At 39.9% G+C, this 23505-nt stretch overlaps 2 protein-coding genes across 2 annotated transcripts in view; both read left to right on the top strand.

Moving 5' to 3' along the window:
* The first annotated feature begins 1201 nt into the window (after positions 1–1201).
* rpl29 (ribosomal protein L29) lies at positions 1202–4749 on the top strand. Its single transcript, XM_054784771.1, has 4 exons — positions 1202–1249; positions 1670–1722; positions 1805–1869; positions 4526–4749. Exons 2-4 carry the CDS (start codon positions 1686–1688, stop codon positions 4661–4663), a joined length of 240 nt encoding a protein of 79 aa, XP_054640746.1. The 5' UTR covers positions 1202–1249; positions 1670–1685; the 3' UTR covers positions 4664–4749.
* A 1242-nt stretch (positions 4750–5991) lies between these two features.
* Positions 5992–23505, top strand: part of iars1 (isoleucyl-tRNA synthetase 1) — an 82391-nt gene continuing 64877 nt past the window's right edge. The window contains exons 1-11 of the mRNA XM_054784635.1: positions 5992–6043; positions 7545–7668; positions 7871–8027; positions 8122–8241; positions 8319–8401; positions 10421–10538; positions 10613–10760; positions 18678–18765; positions 20978–21038; positions 21183–21278; positions 22111–22233. Coding sequence (XP_054640610.1) covers positions 7550–7668; positions 7871–8027; positions 8122–8241; positions 8319–8401; positions 10421–10538; positions 10613–10760; positions 18678–18765; positions 20978–21038; positions 21183–21278; positions 22111–22233 — 1113 coding nt within the window. The 5' untranslated portion in view covers positions 5992–6043; positions 7545–7549. The remainder of the gene's footprint in view (positions 6044–7544; positions 7669–7870; positions 8028–8121; positions 8242–8318; positions 8402–10420; positions 10539–10612; positions 10761–18677; positions 18766–20977; positions 21039–21182; positions 21279–22110; positions 22234–23505) is intronic.

The raw sequence follows: 23505 nt of genomic DNA, 5'->3' as shown, positions 1-23505 counted from the left end.
GGGACAGGAGCAGGATCAATAGGCTGATCAGGAGAGCGAGCTCTGTCCTGGACGGTCCTCTGGACTCCGTGGAGGAAGTGGGGGAGAGAAGTATGTTGGCTGTTGGATGTTGTAAGCTGACATCTATCATGGACAACACCTCTCACCCGCTACATGACACTGTGGGTTCCTTTAGCAGCTCCTTCAGCAGCAGACTGTTACACCCACGGTGTAAGAAGGAGAGGTTCCGCAGGTCCTTCATACCGACCGCTGTCAGGCTCTACAACACCTGTACCACCTGAACCATGTTGTAGTCACTATGCATTCTTTACACTGTACTCTTTACTTGCGTATCTTGCTTGCTTGCTGCTGTAACAAGTAAATTTCCCCGCTGTGGGATAAATAAAGTACATACATACATACATACATACAAGGCCGCACGGTGGCCGAGTGGTGAGCATGTTGGCCACGCAGTCAGGAGGCAGGGAAAACTTGGGTTTGAATCTCCGCTTGGAGACTCGAAACTGTGTGGAGTTTGCATGTTCTCCCCGTGTGTGTGTGGGTTTTCTCCGGGTACTCCGGTTTCCTCCCACATTCCAAAAACATGCATGTTAGGTTAATTGGTGACTCTAAATTGTCCACAGATATGAATGTGACTGTGAATGGCTGTTTGTCTATATGTGGCCTGCTATTGGCTTGCGACCAGTCCAGGGTGTACCCTGCCTCTCGCCCAAAGTCAGCTGGGATAGGCTCCAGCATACCCCCGCGACCCTAATGAGGGTAAGCGGCATAGAAAATGGATGGATGGAATTAAATTGCAACACCTGTGTTATTTTTTTTTTATCAATAAAAAGGAGCATTAGTGTATTTGTAAATGATGTGGTTATAGTTTGCAGCTGTACGGCATCATACTGACTACTGTTTGTAATATTTTGCCCCTCTTGTTCCTAAAACAAAGTAACCAAACTATTTATTAAGTAAAACATAAATTTAACACACAATTAAATATTACTCTAAACACTTTGCTGTGATGCAGTGCAGTTCAAATCAATGATATTACAACAATATAGCAGAAAATATATAGAATAGCACAGTAATATGAACACGGAGGGACATCTAGTGGTTGGCCTGGAAGTTTCACTTCCTCTATTTACCCTTAGAGGGCGGTGTCATGATTCCTACCAGACTTCTCTTCTTCACTGGATGCAGCTTTAGTTACTTCCGGATTTAACTTTCTTTCTCTTCCGGTTGTCGTCTGTTCGTGTGGCAGGTATATACTAACTTCATGTCGATGCACTTTTGAAATCTTCGTCAATCTGCTTATATTACGAAAGTCTATGCACGTACAACAACTGACATTGATAGAAAACGTTACAAAGCATACAACTAGTGCTTTATTTTGACGATACCAACTGTTTTGAAGTTAGTTTGTAGTTGTGTTTAGCGCTTTTAGCATAGCAGACTTTAAACGCGAGCTGCTAATGTCGTACAACTTGTAACATATTACGTTTTGTAAGCATATACATCTTATCTTGTTGTAGAGTCCCTTGTAAAATGTTGTACATTAATAACAGTAATTATTGTTTTGAGTCTTCTTTCGGTCTAGTTAGCTAGCAATGCTCAAACATATGTAGTCAGTACATACCTACTGATGCTCTGATTATTTATGTTGTCTCGTTTTTTTCCCTAGATAAACCAGAGTCAAAATGGCAAAGTCGAAGAACCACACAACCCACAACCAGTGTAAGCATGCATCCGCAATCGGTTGCATACATGTACTTGCTGTGGTATTATGAATGAAGTATTTATTTTTTTCGCATTACAGCTCGTAAAGCCCACAGAAATGGCATCAAGAAACCCAGATCTCACCGTTATGAGTCATTGAAGGGGGTATGTATACGTGTAACGCTATGTTTACATGTAACATTAGGTAGCAAAGTTACAAAATGCATATTTTAGCCCAAAAAAATGGGACCGTGCGCTTTGTAGGAGTAGTCCGTGCTTAAAATGCATTTTTTTTCATATGATATTGGGTGTATTTTCATTCGTATACATTTTTGTTAGGTAGATGACTTCATCTTCAATTCCGTATTGGATTTATATTGAGTATTGGACCACATCAAGTCAATTTGTAGTACAACTTAAAGCCTTTCAATTCATCAAAATGTAACATTGCTACATTAGGTTACTGAGTGTATCATTCATGACTGGCGTATCGTATGACTTGATTGAATCATGAAGTAGCAGGGTTTTGGCTACATGTAATTAATTGTGGCGCACTGCCACGGCAAAATAAAAGCTGCCATATATATGTATAGCTTAATATCTAATTATTTGCACATGTTGAATACAATTAGTTTGAAAACACTATGCTTTCTTTTGATTAACATGCACCGGGATCGCCTGTGTGCTCTGTTGGCACTTGTGCATGTGCAACCAGATAGTATGTGACCAGTCTTGTGTTAACGAGGAACACACTGCATTTGTTATCGTGAGGATGAACAATAGGCTGTAAAATGTGGAGTCAAAATTTTGTACTTTTATAGTAGTCACATAGTACTATTTGACTAAATAGGTCTGGTACCTTTTGGCACACTGCTGTCTTCCATTCTCCCTTCAAACCCTCTTGCTTCCTTGATGTTGACGTCCTCTGATTTTGTATCAACATTTGTTTACTTGCGACACTGTACGAGTTTAAGACTTTAATATGCCACGCACACTTATTACATTAAGTTTAAGTAGATCAGGGGTCAACAACCCATCGATCGCGAGCTACTGGTCGATATTTGAGACTTTGCTGGTCAATCGTGAGAATATTAGGGGAAATAAATTATTACAAGGGCTGTCAAAAATAACCCGTTAACGGCGGCAAATAATTTATTTCATTAATCACGTAAACAAATTTTGGTGTAATTAACGCATGCGCACCAGAGCAAGCATGCTCTGTTATGACGGCAGACGGGTCCGTCGCCATAAGCACAGTGGAGCGTCCTCACACAGTCACACAGAGCCTGACACTGTTTTATAACTTCATTCTGACCTTAACAAACACAGCAGTACAATTCCAATCCCGTATACAGTATGTATCTCACACGTCTCTAGATCGTTCAGTATTTCTGTCATTACAAGAACGCGAGATGCATTCGGGGACACTCCGAACATCACAAAAACTTTATAATGCGCGTGTGTATAAATAAACAAGGAGATAAAGAAAAACATAAATTGGATATTCTTATCACAGACTTTGTAACTCTTAAGGAGTTTAATGAGTTTGAATTGCTGCTACACGGAAGCTCACGCCTGCTAGTGGCAGCGCATCTGCCCGCTATGACAGTCCACAAAGCAGCACATTTTGATAATGGAGAAGACAGCAGTGGTGTTCCCTCTGTAAATGATAATGATGGCTGTGTTTGTGTGTAGGAAGAGTATCACAAGTGGATTAGACATTTTGATGAGCTTGTTGGGTATCGTGGAGACAGGGATCTGACCATTTCTGAGCCTGGTGATGTCATATGCAAATTAGATTAGTGAATTTATTGCTATCACAAACTTTGGGTCATACTTATGATTTTTTTTCTCATTTACAGTCTGCTTTTATCTCTAGCCATTTTCAAGCTACAACTGTTTGAAATAGTAATGTCAAAACTGAATATTTTCTTTAAAAAACTCCAGTGCCTAAAGGGTTCATTCAGATCTACAATTTGCTACATTTAAGTATGTTGGAAATTACACTGAAAAAATGTAATTTACCTTAAACTGTCTTTGAACACAACCCATCATTGCTCATAACATGGTTTAAAGTTTGATTCAAATGTTCTACTACTATTAAAGACACTAGTGTTAGACAAATAGACTTTTAGACTTGTGTAGTATCTTTTAGCTTGACTAACATTCAGTTCGTTTGGAGCTGTTAATACATACAAATATATATAATCCTACCCTGTCATTGATCTTTTTCTTCAGTAAAAATTGGTATATTTCAGACATAGTTGCTAATGGTGATTAATCATGATTAATTAATACGCTGCTGCGAACGCTGAATCTCGAGTATGCAGGGATTCTGTACAGTCTGGATTTGTTTCCACTGTCAGTATTTGCGCATTTTGGTTCACTGCAGCCAATGTTGTGACATTAGCAATGTAATGAGACTACAAATTGCTGCATTTTAAAGGGATAGTTTGTATTGATTGACATAAGGTTGTATGACATCCCCATCAGCATTGTAGTCCAATAACAGAGACTTACCCCCCACTTGGTCTCCTAAGTCCAGTTCTGGTCAGATTTCTGTGATGAAGAACGTAGTTCTGCTTAGTGGCTGGGGACAAGAGTTTGGCTTCTCAAAACAATATGAGTTCAAAAGATTCATACATTTGCATAAAAAAAAATTAAACCTCACAAAACGCTTGGCGTTATATTTGTCTCACCGTATTCCTGCGCACTGTTGCCTGTGCATTTGTGTGTGTGACAAAGACACTTGCATCTTCTCAGTGAGGAAGTAGGATTTTCCAGGTAAATTGTTTCTAAGCATCTTTTTCATTGTCTACAGGTGGACCCCAAGTTCCTAAGGAACATGCGTTTTGCCAAGAAGCACAACAAGAAAGGCTTGAAGGCAGCAAGGAAAGCAGCGAAGGCAGCAGCAGCAGCAGCAGCAGCAGCCGCTCCAGCAGCACCAGCCGCACCATAATCTGCTTTCTTGTCACACCTCCACACCTCTGTGTTTCATAGACTGTGTTACCATCATAATAAAGCAATGCTTTGTTAACAAACACACCCTTTGCCTTCTGTTTTTTGAATTTCTTCAATTATTGTCATTGAATGTCAACATGCTGTCAATTTGAATCTTTCAGTATTGCGCCTGAATTTCAATTGAGGTATTTATCTATTAGTGCATCTCAATAACTGACTATTGACCAGAACTTTTTCACAAATTCTGTGACTTTGAGATACTGAATTTGTGTTTTTAGCTGGAAAGTAATACAAATTAGTCAGAGGTTAATTTGGTTGTGTTCGGAATATATTCAAAATTCTTAAATACATGAATGAAATATTTCATTCTAGTAAATTGATACGAGTTTTGAATTCTATCCATTCCATCGTTTTACTATGCTGCTTAGTAGCAGGTATGCTGGAGCTGACTTGGGGCGAGAGGCGGGGTACACCCTTGACTGGTCGCCAGCGAATCGCAGGAAACACATTCATACCTATGAGTCGCCAATTAACCTAACATTGATGTTTTTGGAATGTGGGAGGAAACAGGAGAAAACCCACGCATGGGGAGAACATGCAAACTCCACCGTAGGAGCCCCCCTTTTTTCTTTTTGAATTGAACTCTTGAAATAAATTTTCAAATGTATTCTAAGATGCACATGTATACTGAGCATTCATAAGGAGGCGGCATTGCTGCTGCATTACAGTAATTGGAATTTATTTGTGCAGCGTTACCTCACTGAAGAATGTTACGTACCTGAAGTAGATTACGTCCAGTAATGGTGTATATTAACCATGCTTGCCACATGAGTCGTTTGTGGTGTGTATCTTTTTCAACACTGCAGTTACCTTTTCTTTCAAGTGTCTGTCATAAACAACAGTTACACAGGAAGTGCTTTCAGAATAAAAACACTCTATCGCAAAGTACCATACCATGGATACATATTTTGTTTGTACTTTACCTACATGCAAATAGCAATGGAATACAATACAACTTCAAATTAATGCAAAATAACATGAGTAATAATATGTGACCGAGTGGGTTGTTTGATGTAGCTTAGTTATCGAGGTGTCACTACTACAATTAAAAACATAACATAATCTATGAATACAAACATGTCAGCAACAGATCGTAAGACACGTGTCTGGACACGGATTAATGTAATTTATTTTTTGGCGCTCCAAAATGAATCAGTAAAGTCGAGGGGTTGCGTTTTCCCACAGGTGACCTGAAAATTCCCACTTCGCTGGTCGACCGTGAAGTTAACATCAGTTTAATCAAACGTCACTTCCGCTTACGCTGACACCAACTTGCATCATTTCTCGTCTTCTCTTGTCAGCCGGCTGTTGCACACATGTGAGTACAGCTATTCGCACCGGTAAAACTTCAAACAACGTACACACAGTGCCTCACTTCTCACCACCTCAGCGACTATGCGCGACTTTTGAAACGCTTTCATTCACAAACGCCTTGGTGTTTTTTTCTTTCGCGTTAGCTAACTCTAAACATTGAGCGGCTAACTTAGCATGCTAACTTGCTACTGTACAAGGAGGCGTCATTACCATCTGAGTGACTTCAGTAAACTTGTAATGAAATTGTTTTTGTGCAGGTATAGCGTCTTTTTATTTAATATAGCAATATGTTATGTTAAAGTGATCTCAGGACAGAACAGCTATTTTGATTGTGACAGCTAATATAATTGTTAGTCCAAAACCCTGGCATTTACTTGTATTTTATGTAATCCATCCATCCATTTTCTATGCCGCTTCTCCTCATGAGGGTCGCGGGGGTATGCTGGAGCCTATCCCAGCTGACTTCGGGCGACAGGAGGAGCTCACCCCGGACTGGTCGCCAGCCAATCGCAGGGCACATATAGACAAACAACCATTCAGCTCACATTCATACCTATGGACAATTTAGAGTTGCCAATTAACCTAACATGCATGTTTTTGGAATGTGGGAGAAAATCCACGCACGCACGGGGAGAACATGCAAACTCCACACAGAAATGCCCAAGGGAGAATCGAACCCGGGTCTTCAAAATAACTAGTTTGGTGGTTTGGAGTGGAAAATGCAATGGGGCCATGATTTTTCTAATCCCCTTTCAAATTTGACACTGATGCCACAAAAATGTATTTTACCCATATTCTTTGTAAAGATTGGATCAGGCATTCCACATTTGGAGACCTTTGGTCTAACTCCATGACAATACAGCTCCATGGCTTCCTGACACTGTATCTTGTCTTTCAAGACCGTTTTGTCATGATTGTTTGCAAAATAAAGACAGAAAAAAAATTTCAAAGCTGCACCATTGGCACTCCACGTGTTCACTTCCTTGGTTTATGCAGGGCAAGCCCACCTATCACCCAGCATGCTGTTACTTTCATAGTTTAATTGACTATCCAAAGCATCCGTCTTCATAAGACTGATTGTAACTAGCATGAGCTACGTACATCAGAAAATAGGCTGGGTTTTTTTTTGTGCACAGAAGTTGCTTGGCTATTTTGACACAGCAGACTGGCTAAAGAGTTACCTATTGGTCTGAGTGAGGTGTCATTCAAAAGTTCAGCGCTCAGAGTTGTTTAGGTAGAGTCAAGTAGCTAATGCACTCATTCTAACTGAATTTATGTGATGATGCATATCAGTCAAACATCAGCGAAATAAGCTTTCCAATGATGCATAACACGCGTTGGTATGCAAATAGGGTATGCTGTAAAACCCTGGTTTCATCATGAGAATAGGAGATGTTGGATTTAAACAAGTGAAATGAGTGCATGAAATGCCTCGGTTACACTGATGATGAGGTATGTAGAACTTGAAGAAACGCGCAATTTCCTTGTCTTGTGTTGATGGCCAGCCGCCATGGTGGAGCCAGTCCCTGAATCCATCAACTTTCCCTCAGAGGAGGAGAGGATCCTCCAGCTCTGGAAGGACAAGGACTGTTTTTACGAGTGTCTCAAACAGTCAAAGAACCGGCCCAGGTCAGTGAATGCGTGATTGAATGAACTCTGGCAGTAAAGCATCTGCCATTCTTCTTGTCTAACCAGTTGCTGCTACCAGACATGATTGACAGTGCATTGTGTTAAGAGTGAACATGGCCTTCAGAGAGATGTGGCACTTCTAAATTTTCATTGTGCAACTAACCTAATGAATAAAGAGTATTGTGACCCATTTCTGCACCAGGTACACCTTCTATGATGGCCCGCCTTTCGCAACAGGCTTACCCCACTACGGTCACATCCTAGCAGGCACCATCAAGGACATTGTCACCCGCTTTGCCCATCAGAGTGGCTTCCACGTGGACCGGCGCTTTGGCTGGGACTGCCACGGCCTGCCAGTGGTAAACATTATATTAGCTTTATTACAAAATGAGGCAAAAATCCCACACTTTCCTGTGTGTGTGTTTTTTTTAATTTTTTAAATTTTTTTTATAGGAGTATGAGATTGATAAGACTTTAGGCATCACTGGTCCTGAAGATGTGGCCAAGATGGGCATTGCTGAGTACAACAAGCAGTGCCGCAGCATCGTAATGAGATACTCAACTGAGTGGGAGGTGAGCGTGTAAATATATATAATGTTTTGGGAGCCAACCTACTTTGTCAACACTTTGTTACTTTTGTTTGTTTTCAGAACTCAGTAAATCGAATGGGCAGATGGATCGATTTCAAACATGACTACAAGACTCTCTACCCGTGGTTCATGGAGACTGTCTGGTATGTTTGGCTTAAGGAAATCTGCACTTTAAAAAATTTTTTTTTTTATTCTGCCCACCATCCACAATCTCTATGTGAGACAAGAACACATGTATTTCTCTCTTCTATGCATTCCAGATAGCCGCCTCGTGCTGGCAGGTTTTCACTAACAATGCACGTAATGAAGATTCACCTATTTCGCCTAAAGCCCTCTCAGAAAACCTCAAAAAACCCCTCACCAGCGCTCTCATTTACATGCCGTGACCTGCATTTTAACCAAGCCACAGCAGAGCTAGCACAGAGGAACTACTTTTCTGATACTTTTCCGACGTAGATGGACTGAGTATATCTTGCTTGATCACTATGTGCTCCATGTATCAGAATCAATATCATGGTGACTTACTCGATGGACAGTTGTCCGTCTGGTCCAGCTGGTCAGGGCATCTTTTCTAGTTGATTTTGGGTATTTGGAAAAAACTTTCTACCAGTGTTCAATGGTAAAAATTTTTTGTTGGTTGTGATGCAGTCTCTTGGAGCAGTGTCCTCCTCGCCAGATACAGCAAGTGTTTCTACCGATGGTAACCATGTGTGCCACTGAGTGGCACACATTGTTACACATTTAAACCAGCAGGTCATACCCGTCCTGACTCAATTGAACAAAGAAAGCAAAATTGCAGCATATTGTGAAGCGACACAGACGCCTCAGGCATTTTTTTTTTTGCAAAATTAATTATTCAAAAGAAGCTGCCCACCATAAAAGGTAAAATGTGAGTTTGCTTACTTCACCTAACTTCCTGTCTCGTCACCGACCTTCTTGAAGCTGCTCCTTTTTAGCGGGACAAGCCTACAAATAATACAAAATAATCTTTTGCTGCTTGCGGAACTGAGGTCTGGCATGACTATAGGAGGAATTCTGAAGTATTGTGACTTCAGAGGTGTATTTTAACAGGTCAGTTTCCAAATTGTGCGAGTTCAGTGATGCTTCGACTACACTTTTCTCAGTACAGCAACTTAGCTGTTCCAAATTGCTCGACTTTTATGGCAGGAAGCTCAAAAAAGAAAAACGCAGTGATGCCCTGGCATAGCCTGAAGATCATAGCACTTACTTATACCGTACTTGCTCTTAGCCATTTAGGTCCACATTGTCATATCATCTGTAAATTGCGATACGATATGTTGTGATAACCAAAATTAGGGTTTTCAATTTGCATACAGTAACCCCTCGATACTTTGTGCTTCGAATGTCATGTCTTCACTCTCACAGTTTTTCAAAAATATATTAATTAATAAATCATGCTGTTTCATGGGTGACTATGGGCTATTACTATAAAAAAGTATGCCCATTTAAGCAAATGTGCATTTTTGGTTTAAATTAACCATGTTCAGGCATAAAAATGGCTAAATGAACCAAAATACAAATCTAAAGCATTCAGAAGACTCATTCAAAGATGTGATGATTTGTAGTATTCTACACTGTCCACTAGGTGTCAGTAATGTTGCTGTAATGTTCGATGAGACACACAAGCACCATACTTCATTGCCGGAACAACAGGCTTTTATTGCAGGTTTCAATGATGAACCGGCTATGATCCCTAACAAGGGCTACTCACGCCCAGCTAAATCTCAACTCTGAAACCCCAACGTCACTTCCTGTCCACCCCCGCTCAGCTCTCCTTGCACCGGAACACATTTACAGCAACACACACACACAAGTACGAGACTCATGTCTTAAATGGCTTATTTTGTCTTATGTCGACTGTATTGGGTAATAGGAGTGTACAGAGGACTAAAGAGGTGTTATTTCATGTCTAGATGGCTCTAAAAACGTATTTTGAAGGTCGTAAACAGGTTTTCTATGCTTTAACTACAAAAATATTCCATTTATAAAGAAGGAACCCTACCTAACGGAAATTAACTTCTCACGGTCAGGTCTGGAACCACTTAGCCGTGATAAACGAGGGATTACTGTACTGTGCTTTTCAAAGCATCTCAACAATCATACACAATTTTGCGTTTGTTGTGTCTTTTGAAATCTTTCAGGTGGGTGTTCAAGCAGTTGTATGACAAGGGTCTGGTGTATCGCGGCGTCAAGGTCATGCCTTTTTCCACCGCCTGCAACACCCCGCTGTCCAACTTTGAGTCTCACCAGAACTACAAGGTCCACAAAACCCGTTAGAGCCATGTTTAGACATCGAAAGAATGACAGAAATTCACATTTTCCAACATTCGCAGGACGTTCAAGACCCTTCAGTGATTGTCAACTTTCCGCTGCTTGAGAACGAGGATGTGTGTCTTATCGCTTGGACCACCACTCCATGGACGCTGCCCAGCAACTTGGCCCTGTGTGTCAACCCTGAGTTAACTTATGTCAAGGTCACAGGTAAGAAATTTGACACAAGCGTCTGCCTAGAAGAGTTTTCCATGCAGTATAGTCTGGTTCTAGAATGCACCAGTGTACTTTCTTTAGAGCAACTGAATGAGGACTTATGACATCACTTACATCCGGCCTGGAAACATGTTTGTTCTAAGCATCAGCCATTTTTATCAAGCAATGTTGTTAAGTGCAGAGCCCTGAGGCCACTAGATAGTGCCTGGAAATCCTGTTTGTGTCATGGCTTGATTGTTGTTGTGCACTTCAGCTGAGTGCTTTCTTTTTTTTTTTATTTAGACCAAATTAACAAAGGAGAATCTCAGAAGGGCTCTGCCACAACAAAAGTATCTTCATGGTTTTTGTATGTTTTCTAGCCTTCATACATGTTTATGCTAATGGATGCTGACAGTGGCAGACAGAAGCGCCTTTCACACAGAGATCCCGCTAAAATGGGTGCATCAGAGCATTAACTGTAGATGCTGCATTTACTGTATTTACCCGTGCCTTTCACACAGAATATTCATAGGGCTGCACAAAAAAAATTACAACCTCTGTTCACACATACGATCTAATTTCTAAATGCTGCAATGATGTTGGTGTGACGGTAAACACTTCTCCTTCAAATCAAATCAAATCCTCCTCGCTTTCCGTGTCCCCCGGCGCATCCAAGGCCAATTGGCTCTACTGCCCTGGTTCTACCTGCTGACAGCAGATGCCACCAGCGAGTTTTGTGGGCTACCATTAATCAGTTTGCGGGAGGATCGATTGCATTAATTAGTTGACTTTTTTTTTACTTGCATTTATTACGTGCATGAATGTATTGTCGAGTGAATGAGCGTGCCATGTTAATGACTTGATGGATTATTTTTGCTCTTTCTATTCATATCTATTAAGTCCCCTGTCAACTGTCCTTCCATGAGAACAGCAGAAAAGCCGTTGGAAAGTTCTTTAAAGTAGAACAAGACTATGAGGAGCCTTAATATTAACAACACAAACCCAGTCTGATATCTTTAAATTTAATACATTTACTTTAAATTAAATCTTTACATTCCTTTTAAAATTAAAATCTCCATTTTAAGCAAGAAAATCATGATTCATGTTTTGCAGAATCGTGGTGTACTATTTATAACCCTCAAACCCAAAATCATAACTCTGTCCCAGCTTTCCGCTATTCCCTTTCTTACAGGTGCTCTCCAGCCTCTGTTACAGCCCTCATCCTACTGCAGAAGCTGGAAAATTTTCCGGGTTAAGTTTGTCTTTCGCCTATTCTGTGTCAGTGCTGTTCACACAGAACAGATACATGGGGAAAAACATAATAACTTTTAGAGGCACTGAGAAGGGAGCTACTGCCTTTTCAAATTTTATTATGTCTCTATTCTGTTTGAAAAGCATACAATGTACATAGCATGGGGGCAGTTTTTTGGCTTCTGAGTTAGTATCTGACCTGTAATGATGACTAGACAGTGCCTGTGTGAAGGTGTATTTGCAAGTGTATTGCAGCATGGCATTAAACACTCCCTTTTTCGACCCTGTTGTGTTGAAAGCAATTGTTGCTGTCTAAAAAGTAGTTTATATGCAGGAGACTACAGGCTTTGGTAGGATCTGTGTAAAAAGCACAGGCAAATATATGCAGGGGTTACGACTGTGATGTACCAATTTTGTGAGAACACATTTTTTGAAAGACACAGGCGCATATATGCCGGATCTTCTGTTACGGCTCTGATGCACTGATTTTACAGGATCTCTGTGTAAAAGAGGCTAGTGCAGGCATGGGCAAACTATGGCCTGTGGTCCATATTAGGCCCGTTAAGATTTTTTATCGGCCCATGGGACGCTTTCAATTTTTTTTTAAAAACAACCTCCAGACGGTTCAGTGTGAACGTGATTTTTCCCCTCTCATACTGCAGGGGGCACTGTTGAAACACTATCTGAGCTCATGACTTGCACCGTCTGTGCTGTGCTGCATGGGAGAGCGCCTCGGAATACCAATGATTTTTTTTTTTTTGCTTTGCATCAGTTCAGCCTCTTTCTCCCCCCTCCATCTCTCATCCTCTCTCGTTTCATCTCCATCCAAAATGTTCTGCCCATTTGACTTCCACCATCCACCTGTTTTTGACCCGGCGTTGCTCTGATTTTCGCTGTGTCTGTTTTTATTTCTCGGGGGCTGTCAGCTCCTGCAGGTCGCAGCTTCGCAGCCATTTGTCACACCAACCAGATGAGGAAACATCTTTTATCCATGCTGCTCCAATCTCTTTTATTTTTTTTGACCATTATGATTGTATAATGCTCTCCTTTTTATTCCCCGCTCGACCATTGTGTTTTGGGATTGTTCTGGTTACCCCTGATGGCAACTTCGCTGCTTGAGCAGCCTCATGGCCGCCATGGAGTCCTTACCTGACCTTGACTTTAATGGCCGGGGCCGTCATTGCTACTTGGGCAGGCTTCGACATCCCCATTAAAGGCGTTGCGGCTCCCAGTTACCAGTTACATGGCGCAGAACATGTTTTTGTCCCGTCGCTGTTTATCATACATGAAGCTAGGATCGATAAACATAAATCACTCTGCCAGGGCTATTTGTTACAGCCTTCAAAAATTAAGCAGAGCATAAGAAAAATCATTATTCATGTTGCTGTGAACGCAGACAGCTCAGAAGACACTAACGATGAGAAATTGATTTGGAATGGCCGCTAAGCATTATATGTCATGCTAGATGCGGGATAATCATTCTTTGGTGCGTATCCTTTTCTCTCGCCTTTGTTTTTATGCTTTTTCTACCGTCGAACCTTCAAAGTGTCACACATTTGCTTTAGTGACAGGAGTTCCCATGCAAATTTCCAAACAGGTCTTTCCCATAGGAAATAAGTTAAATTAAATGTATTTGTTACACAGTCATAAAAAGTTTATTAACTGTATAGTCCACATATGATGTAACATTTTGACGTTCTTACCAGCCATACCTGTCGCCATATCTGTCGCTTCTTTCTTCGTGTTTTTTCTGCTGCGTGCTGCTAATTGAGAAGAGCGAAACGTGCTGTTATGTTAGACTCCAAAAGTGTCCTGGGGATGTCCAATAATATCTGCCTGATACTAGCGTAAAAATGTCATATTGGTAGACATCTGTATCAGTTTTTTTCCCGATAATGAAACCCGATCTTAAAAAAAATGCTGTGTAGATGGACATTTTAATGTTCACACGGCCAGGCACCACAGTTCGTTTGCATACAGTGCAAGCCCGCCACCTCTGCGCTTTCCACAAGCTCTTTTGTTCCTGACCGCTCTGACTATACTGAAGTCGCCTAGTTCCTCACGTTAGCTCCAAGACGCTACCTGTTAGCCATTTGGTGAAGCGCAAATAAGCTGCACTGCCTGAAGGTCTTGACGTTCTTGCCAGCTTGTCGATCTTGCGCGGTATTGAATTCACGTTTCCCATGATAATAGAAGGTACCAAAGGCTTGAAGCTCCACTTCCTTGCTAGCCTCTTGACTTAAAATAAAACAAATAAGACATGACAGATAAGAAAATAGAATAAGAATAAATAAATATGGTAGAGATCACGTCAAATTGGTAGTGCAATATACATAATTAATAATAATAATAATAATAATCAGACATAATAAGGTAATAAGTGCAGTGCAGTCCTGTCCAGTCCAGTCCTTCAACAACAGGATATATGTGATGTTACATACTGTATATCGGTATCGGTAATTAAGAGTTGGACATTATCAGCATGGGTTATCGGCAAAAAAGCCAATATTGGACATCCCATGTATAAAACCAGAAAAAGTCAATATTTTCCGCTAGAAGAGTCCGAATGCTCGCCCAGTTGGCAACACTGATCCCTCCTGCTACATCTTTTTATTCTCTGGCAGACCAGGGCCCTCGTTTATAAAAAAGTGTGCAAGGATTCCAGCGCAAAACATTGGGCACTCACAAACCCCAGAATCTATTTACTAGGGGTGTAACTGTAGAGGTAACCCACACGGTATGGTCCATACCTTGGTACTTGGGCTATGTTTTTGATCCACTTTTGGTCTCTTTCTTTTTGTGCGTAAAAATAACACTTTTTTATACCAAATTTCTGTTATTGTTATTATTAAATGATTTCTAAAGCATGAAATGAATGTGAAATTTACCGGCAGATCATTATCCAATTAAAAAAAAAAATCTCAAAAAAGGAAAACATTGATATAGCATACAGAAAGAATGTACTTTGATATGTACATTAAAGATGTTAAAGGACAAGTTGCGGGCTGAAATAACCCCTGGACACCCGTGGTTTAGTTTTCTTTTTAGGAAGGTACAAGTACAACAGTAAGAGTTTGAACAGGGTGCTTATTTTATTCTTTGTAAAGTTTCTTACCTGAAGTGCAACGTGAATAGTTGCAGAACCGTTCTTATCTCTACTGAACAATGGCAGCACGGCATTTGCTGCACTCACATTTGTTAGTTTACGGAGGTGAAGTATTCCAAAACAAATGCACTGCATCTTGACATCGGGGCCAGCAGGCGAGGGCGACCGGCGGGCACGTAGCTGAGAAGATCTATTGGGTCCAGGTCGTCTCGCACATCATCGCACAAGGCGCCTGTTGTCACCTATACTCTCCGATATATACAGTAATCCCTCGTTTATCACGGTAAATTGGTTCTAGATCCGACTGTGATAAGTGACTTTCCGCCAAGTAGGATTTCTTATTTATAAAGTGAATATTTTTGTAGTTATAGCATAACAACCCTGTTTACAACCTTCTAAATACGGTTTTAACATTATCAGAGCCCCCTAGACATGAAATAACACCTCTATAGTCACCTTCACACTTATAGTAATATAGACACAATATAGTAGACATAATAAGAGTAAATAAGCCATTTAAGACATAAATAAGACTTGTGCTCAGGTGTGTTGCTATAAATGTGTTCCCTAGTGAGCTGAGTGAAAGGCGGACAGGAAGTGTTGTTGGAGGTTTTGTTTTGAGTTTCAGCTTGGTGTGGCTTATGGCCGCAACAGTGCCTGTTGTGAGATCATTTAAACCTGCCATAAAAGCCTGTTCTCGCGATCAAGTTTGGTGCTTGTGTGTCTCATCAAACATTACAGTAGTATTACTGACACCTAGTAACCAGTGTAGAAGACTACATATTAGCACAACATCTTTGAATGTGTCTTCTGAATGCCCTTATATTTGTATTTGTATTTAGCCATTTTTTGCGTGAAAATGCTGAATTAGGCAATAGGTAACATTTCCTAAATATTTATGTATTTATGTAATATTTATAAAAACAAGGAGCACACATGCTACAAACTTTACTGGGTGATTTAGACAGCCATTAGCACATGATTCAAAAAGGGCAAAAGAGATCGACCGGGCGATAGCTACTTTTATTGCTGTAGCCCCATCAGAGAGCGATTTAATTTGTTAAGGACCTGTTTTTGTTTAATATGCTGCTGAGACTGTACCCCAGGTAATGGGTATGGTAGAGCTTTGATTTTGTAAGGGTTTATTTATTTGTAACATTTACTCTGCTGCTAAGAATGCACCCCATGGACCTCCATCAGATACATTTATATTTATATTATTATTATTATTACATGGTGCTTTTTTTTGTCTTATATGGTGCTAAGTGTGTGCAGCAGAGTTGTACTTTTAAGGTTAGAAAAATGTTGGCAATTTCAATACAATTCAAATTAAAAAAGGCAAGGTAATTTATTTATTTTATTGAAAAAGTATCGAACCGTAACACAACCGAATCTTGTGTATCGTTGCACTCCTACTAAATACTGTATGCTTTTTACCATTATTAAATCCCTGTAGACATGAAATAACACCCCGATAGCCACGTTTACACTCCTATTATTTGTTTACACTACATTGCACAACACATATGTGCAGGCTAACCAAACAAAAACTTCCCACTTCCACACAGAATAGGAGGAGAGCTTTTTTTTTCCAATATGGTAAGGTTTCATGTAACATTACAAGGGTTGGGCATCGTTTGAATTTGAGCGATTCCGATTCCTCATTTTGATTCCGATTCTTTTCAGAGGTACGGTCATAAAAGTTTGCACGGTTTAAATGAGGTCTCTAACCAAATGTCTGAATGTCTCCATGATTTTTAAAAAAATATTTTAACTTTTTATGCATTACTTTACTATGAATTTTCACACTTAAGTGTTTCTGTTGCACAACTTCGACACACAGCTAGTGTTTTGAAGACAAGCCTTAAGTATTATAATGATAACAAGTGAGCAAGATTGTTAAGTGACACTTTCAAAAAGTAAATTGTGATGATAATTGATGATTGATGTATCCCATGAACGTAATAGCCACTTTTAGCTCCGAGCTAGCTAGATGCCACCAGCCAGGCATGTAAACAAAAATGCCAGAAAGCGGAATGTTATTGAAACGTGAGCGATCGCACACGCTGGCATAGATAGGCTTGGCATGTGACAAGCTATGGTCAATTGACTACACATTTTACGTGTTGTTGTTCATTCTCCCGATAATAAGAAACAAAGTGAAAGTTAACAAAAGACGTGGCGCGTATGTGGTCACTGGTCAAGTGCCAGCAGACAATTCCGATGCATGCTTATCAAAATAAAGCGGAGTGAAACATTTTTATGATATTTTTAATCGTTTTCAAACTAACTGTGGGCAATATGTGCATAAATAATAAGCGACATATGCATCTTTATAGCATATACTGTATACCTTCATACAATATATTACTTTAAATTGTTTTGTAGCAGAAACCCTGTATGACTTGTTTTTCAATATTTTTGGACTAATAGGCCATAGTCAACCACAAAACAGCGATCATTAATTCACTTTTGAATACCCGCGATAGAGCAAGGAAGCGATGTGCAAACCCAAGTGTCAAGAGACGACTGTACCGTTATTTCCCTATTACATACGAAAGAAAAAAGTTCAGATCTGTAAAACCATTATAACCATAAACTTTTCATTATAAATCACATTTTCAGATTGTGAAATAGAGATGGACGTTACATCAAGCACCGTATAAAGGTTATTTTGGAGGGCTGAGTAGCGGCATATCTAATGGAAACATAATTGGAAAGTCAATAATGTCAGTGCAATCTTGATAACTGTTGCTGAGATGAAGAAAAACACACTTTCACATCATGTTTTGAAATAATATGAATACATGGGAAGCAAATTGTTCAATTGTTTATTTTTTTTAGAGCAAAATAACGAAATTAACGGAATAAAACAGATGACCCATTCTCTGCTTCAAAAGACAGGTGCGTAAACCTCTACGCTAACAGGGATTCATAGATGGACTTAAATAAATAATAAATTCTGGTGTTTTATTCTCTTATTGGTGACAAGAGCAGGAAAGGGCTAGGAAGACATTTGCCATAAAATGTCATATAAAGAACCCTTTCATTCATTAAATTCATTCGATACAGTATTTAGTATTCTCATGGTAATAAGAGGCAAAGTAGGTCACTTTTCCCATCAATACGAGACGTGTACATTAGTTTCGAACTATGGGACTATTCTGTTCTTCAAGATACTGTTAACAACCCCAGTGGTGCTATTTATTTCATACTTGATCTGCATTTTTTATGCGAGTATGAGCTTTATTTGGTAGTGTCACCATTTGGCGTTGCTAATGCCCGTGTCTGGATAAACCTGATTGAGCTTCGCGCACGGGTGAAAGAGTGCATAGATATACGCACTCTTTTCCGCACAGAATGACAAGCTACATTCAGCCCCATTATAATGTCTTTATGTGCAAGGGCGAGCAGGCAGTGCCAAATCTAGTTGTGGTGGTCTAAATTTATTTGTGGCAGGCCGCCACAATGCCGCCATGGCGATTGATTTTTTTAAATATATTTGTTTTTTATGTTTTGCATTGGTTGAACTCTACACAGCTAAAGCTTTGCCTTCTGTGTTTTCATTCCCTCAGATAACACCACGGGCAAGACGTACATCATGATGGAGTCTCGGCTGGCCGCTTTATTTAAGTCGGAGAGCGAGTACACGCTCGTGGACAAGTGAGTGCTAAAGAGCCTCTTCTTTTTTCTAACATGCATGAGACAGTCATCATCCCTCCCTTTTTAGATGGAGATAATTAAACACACGAGTCTCACTCGCTAAGCTGCTGGCCAGACTAGAAATAACACCAGAGTGCATTTATATGGTATTGTATTAAAATTGCTAATCCTTTTTGACGGATTGAAGCATTTTGGTTACAGTTTAATGAGCCACAGAAGCTGCGACTGAGCATAAATGCTAATATGACCCACATAGTATTTGTACATAATTATGTGTAACTAAAGTGAGTGAAAACTTGGTGAAACCAGGAAGTAACTTGATACAATTGGAACCTTGGTTAGCGTCATTAATTCCTTCCAGACAGTCCAACTCTAACCGAAACGTACTGTAACCGAGTCAATCTTTCCCATAAGAAATAATGTAAATCCAATTAGTCTGTTCCAGAAAGCCAAATATGTTCACACAAAGCACATTTTTATAGTTTAACATTAAGAAAACAATTCAAAATGCATATAAAGTAGGGGTGCTCCGATTTTGCAATTTATTTACACGCTTGCTATTGGCCAGGGGTGCCCTTATAAATGGGGAAAAATCAGGACAATTCCAAGGTCCCATGACGGCCAGGGGGACCAAAAAATAAGTAATTACTAATAAAATTGGTAGGGGGTGGGGGACTGGAATTTTTTCATGGGATCCAGAGTTCCTGGCCATACCCCTGCTATTGGCTATATGATATGAATGAAACAAAGAACCATAAAATCACCTTAATTTATACAAAACATATTTTACTTACTTCTTGAAGACAACATATATCACTCGTGCCACTTCCAGAGGATGAAACGCCCTTGGAGACCGCTGAGAAAGGCTGGTCATCTCGGCCGATGAATTAAGTATTTTTCATGTTATTAGTTTAGCCGTCTCACTGTCACACACATACGGGCGAGTGTTAGCCACATGACTGCTTTAGCTGCCGTTTGACTGATGATCACATCGCGAGCCGCCAAAACGCACCATACTCCGTCAGGAGTTGTTCTTCAAATACCGTATTAAAGCTTTTTAACGTACTACCCCCGCAAGATAGTTGTTGTGGCATGTGTTAGCAGTTAGGTTCCACATGGCAGAAATGATTGTTTTTGTTTTGAAGGAAAGTGGGAGGAAGACACTGCCCAAGATGTTAGACACTGCTCAAAAAGATAGCTGCGGCCTGCAATAGTGCTAGCCACAGGTGATTGGCTTTGTGATCGGCATTGAAAAGCATTCATCCTCATATGCGGATCTTTTTTTACGGAAATCGGACGATAATAATTGGTGGTCAATCGATCGGAGCATCCCTAACATAAATACATATAAATGATGAATGAAAGGGATAAATTAACATTTAAGGTTACTTTTATCTTTTGAAGACTTGATTGTTGCCAAAGACACAATGTGGCAACAAGATCAACACGGACACTACCTTCGTGTTTTGCCATGAGTTATTTGTTTGAATTCAGCATTTTGATAAACACTATTGAATTCAAGAAATAACTCATGACAAAACACAGAGTTGGTGTCCGTGTTTATCTCGCTTCCACATCATTTTGTCAAAAATGACGTCTTCAACCTTAACTGTTCTTTCTTTCATTCGCCATTTATATGCATTTAGAATTGCTTTTTCCATGTCATGTAAAACTATAAGTGTAAAACTATAAAACATGTTTTGCATTAACATTTTTGAGACTTGTGGCGTGACCGTGTTACTTAGCAAAGAACTACAGAGTCATGCTGATGACATCATAGAAGGGCGAAGGAGCTGACTTACGGTTTCTGTTTCCATGTATTAGCAAGCTAATAGGATGCTCACAAATACTTTTTGTGATTAAAAAAAAACAACATTAAGAACACAGGTGGACTCATGCAGTGTGCTAATAACACGACGAGATGTGCATTATATTGGACACAAACTGGAAAATGTAAGAAAACGGAGGCAAAATTTTGGCGTTAACCGAAAAACACTAACTGCGACATTTGCTAACCGAGGCTCCACTGTATTACAATAATAATACATAAAAATCTTAGGAGATATGCATATATAAAGTCTACTGGTGGATTTTGTTTTTAAAGTTTGGCTTCCTCCAACTTCTTCTTCTCCTAAATTGTTTGCTAAAAAGTTTTATTATGCTCTGTGCAATCCCTGACATGCGATTTAAAGTGTGTTCCCTGCGTTTCCAGATTTCCTGGCAAAACACTGAGCGGAAAGAAATACAAGCCTCTTTTCAATTACTTTGCTAAGGTTTGTAAACTCTGTGGCTCTCTCACACTTTTTATATACACCCCCCCCCCCTTAACTTACCTGTCCCACTGCAAATTGGCATTTATATTTACCTTTCTTTCCATCTCTGGTTGTTGACGCACCGTTTCCTCTTTTTCCGTCTAGTGTGGGGAGAAAGGAGCATTCCAGGTGGTGACGGATAACTACGTGAAGGAGGAGGAGGGCACGGGAGTGGTCCATCAGGCACCTTACTTTGGAGCTGTAAGTATGGATTTAGATCTGTATGGTAATTTATAGCTGTGCAATGTTCAGTACTTGTATTGAATACGCTCCCATTCTGGGAGCGTATTCAATATTCAATAATGGGGAGGAGGGGGGTGCCTCCAGTCGAGAGGCAGCTGTGAATCTACACGTTGTCTTTTAAGTCATCGCCACCACAGCCACCTCCAAGCCTTAACAATCCTATTCTAAAATGTTTTATATATGCTGCAGTTTAAATATTTTGAGATGGCATTCCCAGCAACGAAGTTCTGTAAAAATGACAATGCAAACACATTAATTTCCCTTTTGCGGAAAAGCAACACAGATTTACATTTTCCCATGCTCATGTTCTCGTGACAAGATGCCAAACAACCCTGTTAGCCATCCATCTTGGCTGCTGACAGGCTGTTTGAATACAGAACGCATTTACGGTTGGACCGCAGTCAGTTCCTTCACACCGAGTCGTCACATAGCAGCAGTGTTTGTTTCAGAGGACACAGCCAAACACGGAATTCAATATGGAGTCATAACGTGTCTTTATGGGTTGTGATACAGCCTGCCAAAGAGCTTGGGTAATGATTTATTTAGAGTTTAATCTATTTAGTGGCGATTACTTGGTGGTGGTGGTGGTGGTGGTGGTGGTGGGGGGGGGGGGGGGGGGGGGGGGCTCATAATGAAAAAGATTGCTGTTACTATTAAGGTAATGTAACTATAGAGACACAATCTTACATTGATGAAAACAGTCTTTAGCTGCAGTCCATGCTGTTTTTTTTTAAAGCGACTAACAATGTGTAGGAAATTAATTATCATAATCAATGCTTTCCCCATCTAGGACGATTACAGGGTGTGCACCGAATACAACATCATCCAAAGGGACCAGGCTCCTATCTGCCCCGTGGACGCTTCTGGCTGCTTCACTTCAGAGGTCCCCGACTTCGCAGGACAGTATGTCAAAGTGAGTAACAAGTCAGGCCATTGACTATAAATTCCTTAAAAGTATTGAGAGCCACTTCAATTCAACATTTTTTTGTTTTTGCGCATTTTGAGCTCACAGCTAACAGATGACTACTTACTCTCCCTGCTTCTCTCCATTTATTGTTCTCATGACTACAACATGCAATTCCATTCAGGATGGATGAACTTTTTTCCCACCATTTTTACATTTAATCGTTTTCTATTTATTTTTCTTAAGCATTTTCTGGAGTTGTGTTGTATGATCATGGGAGACACTCAACTTGAACGTACAGCGATCCCTCGTTTATCGCATTGAGTTGGTTCCAGACATGACTGTGATAAGTGAATTCCCGCAAAGTAAGATTACTTATTTATAAATTCAATAAATATACTAAACTAAATATGACATGAAATAACATCATAAAAAAACTAAAATCTAGACATGAAATAACATCATTATAGTCCCCTTTACACTTGTAATAGCCAATATAGTAGACATAATAAGGGAAAATAAGCCATTTAAGACATGAATAAGTTACTGTTACACTGCTGTGTATTCCAGCGCTAGGGCCGCTGAGTGGGAGGCGGACAGGAAGTGACGTTGGGGGTTCAGAGTACAGTTTCAGCTTGGCGTGGTTCATTGTTGTGAGACAATTCAAATCTGCAATAAAAGCCTGTTGTTTTGGCGATCAAGTCTGGTGCTTGTGTGTCTCATCGAATATTACAGTAACATTACTGAAACCTAGTGACCAGTGTAGAATAGTACATATCATTACAATGTCTTTGGAATGCCTTATATATATTTTAGTTAATTTATCAATTGTTATACTTGAAAATGCTTAATTTAGACTAAAATACATAAAATTAGCTTAAATATGCATGTTTTTGACTAATAATAGACTGTGTTCAACCACAAAACAGCATGATTTAAATATATTTATATATATTTTTGAAAAACCATGATAGAGTGGAGCTGCGAAATTTGAAGTGCTAAGTGGCAAGAGATTACTGTACAGCAGTGGTTCCCAAACTTTTCAGTCGCGTACTGCTTCAGACATTTGACTTGAAGACATGTTCCCCCCACTCCTGCACACTTAAAAAACATAAACCTTTTTTAATCTTCATTAACTTGAAATATTGAACACGGTTGATTGGTTAATTAATTTTAATAGAAAGTAATTCTGGTTCATTTAACATGGTCAAATCTTGATACAAGTTTTACGTGAGCACTCAGCATAACTAGGTAAGTATTCATCCTACATATCTTATTGCA

The sequence above is a fragment of the Dunckerocampus dactyliophorus genome, chromosome 8 (genome assembly GCF_027744805.1).
Source record: "Dunckerocampus dactyliophorus isolate RoL2022-P2 chromosome 8, RoL_Ddac_1.1, whole genome shotgun sequence".
Classification (NCBI taxonomy): Eukaryota; Metazoa; Chordata; class Actinopteri; order Syngnathiformes; family Syngnathidae; genus Dunckerocampus; species Dunckerocampus dactyliophorus.
The sequence above is the reverse complement of the archived record's forward strand: the minus strand, read 5'-3'. Positions and strand labels throughout refer to the sequence as shown.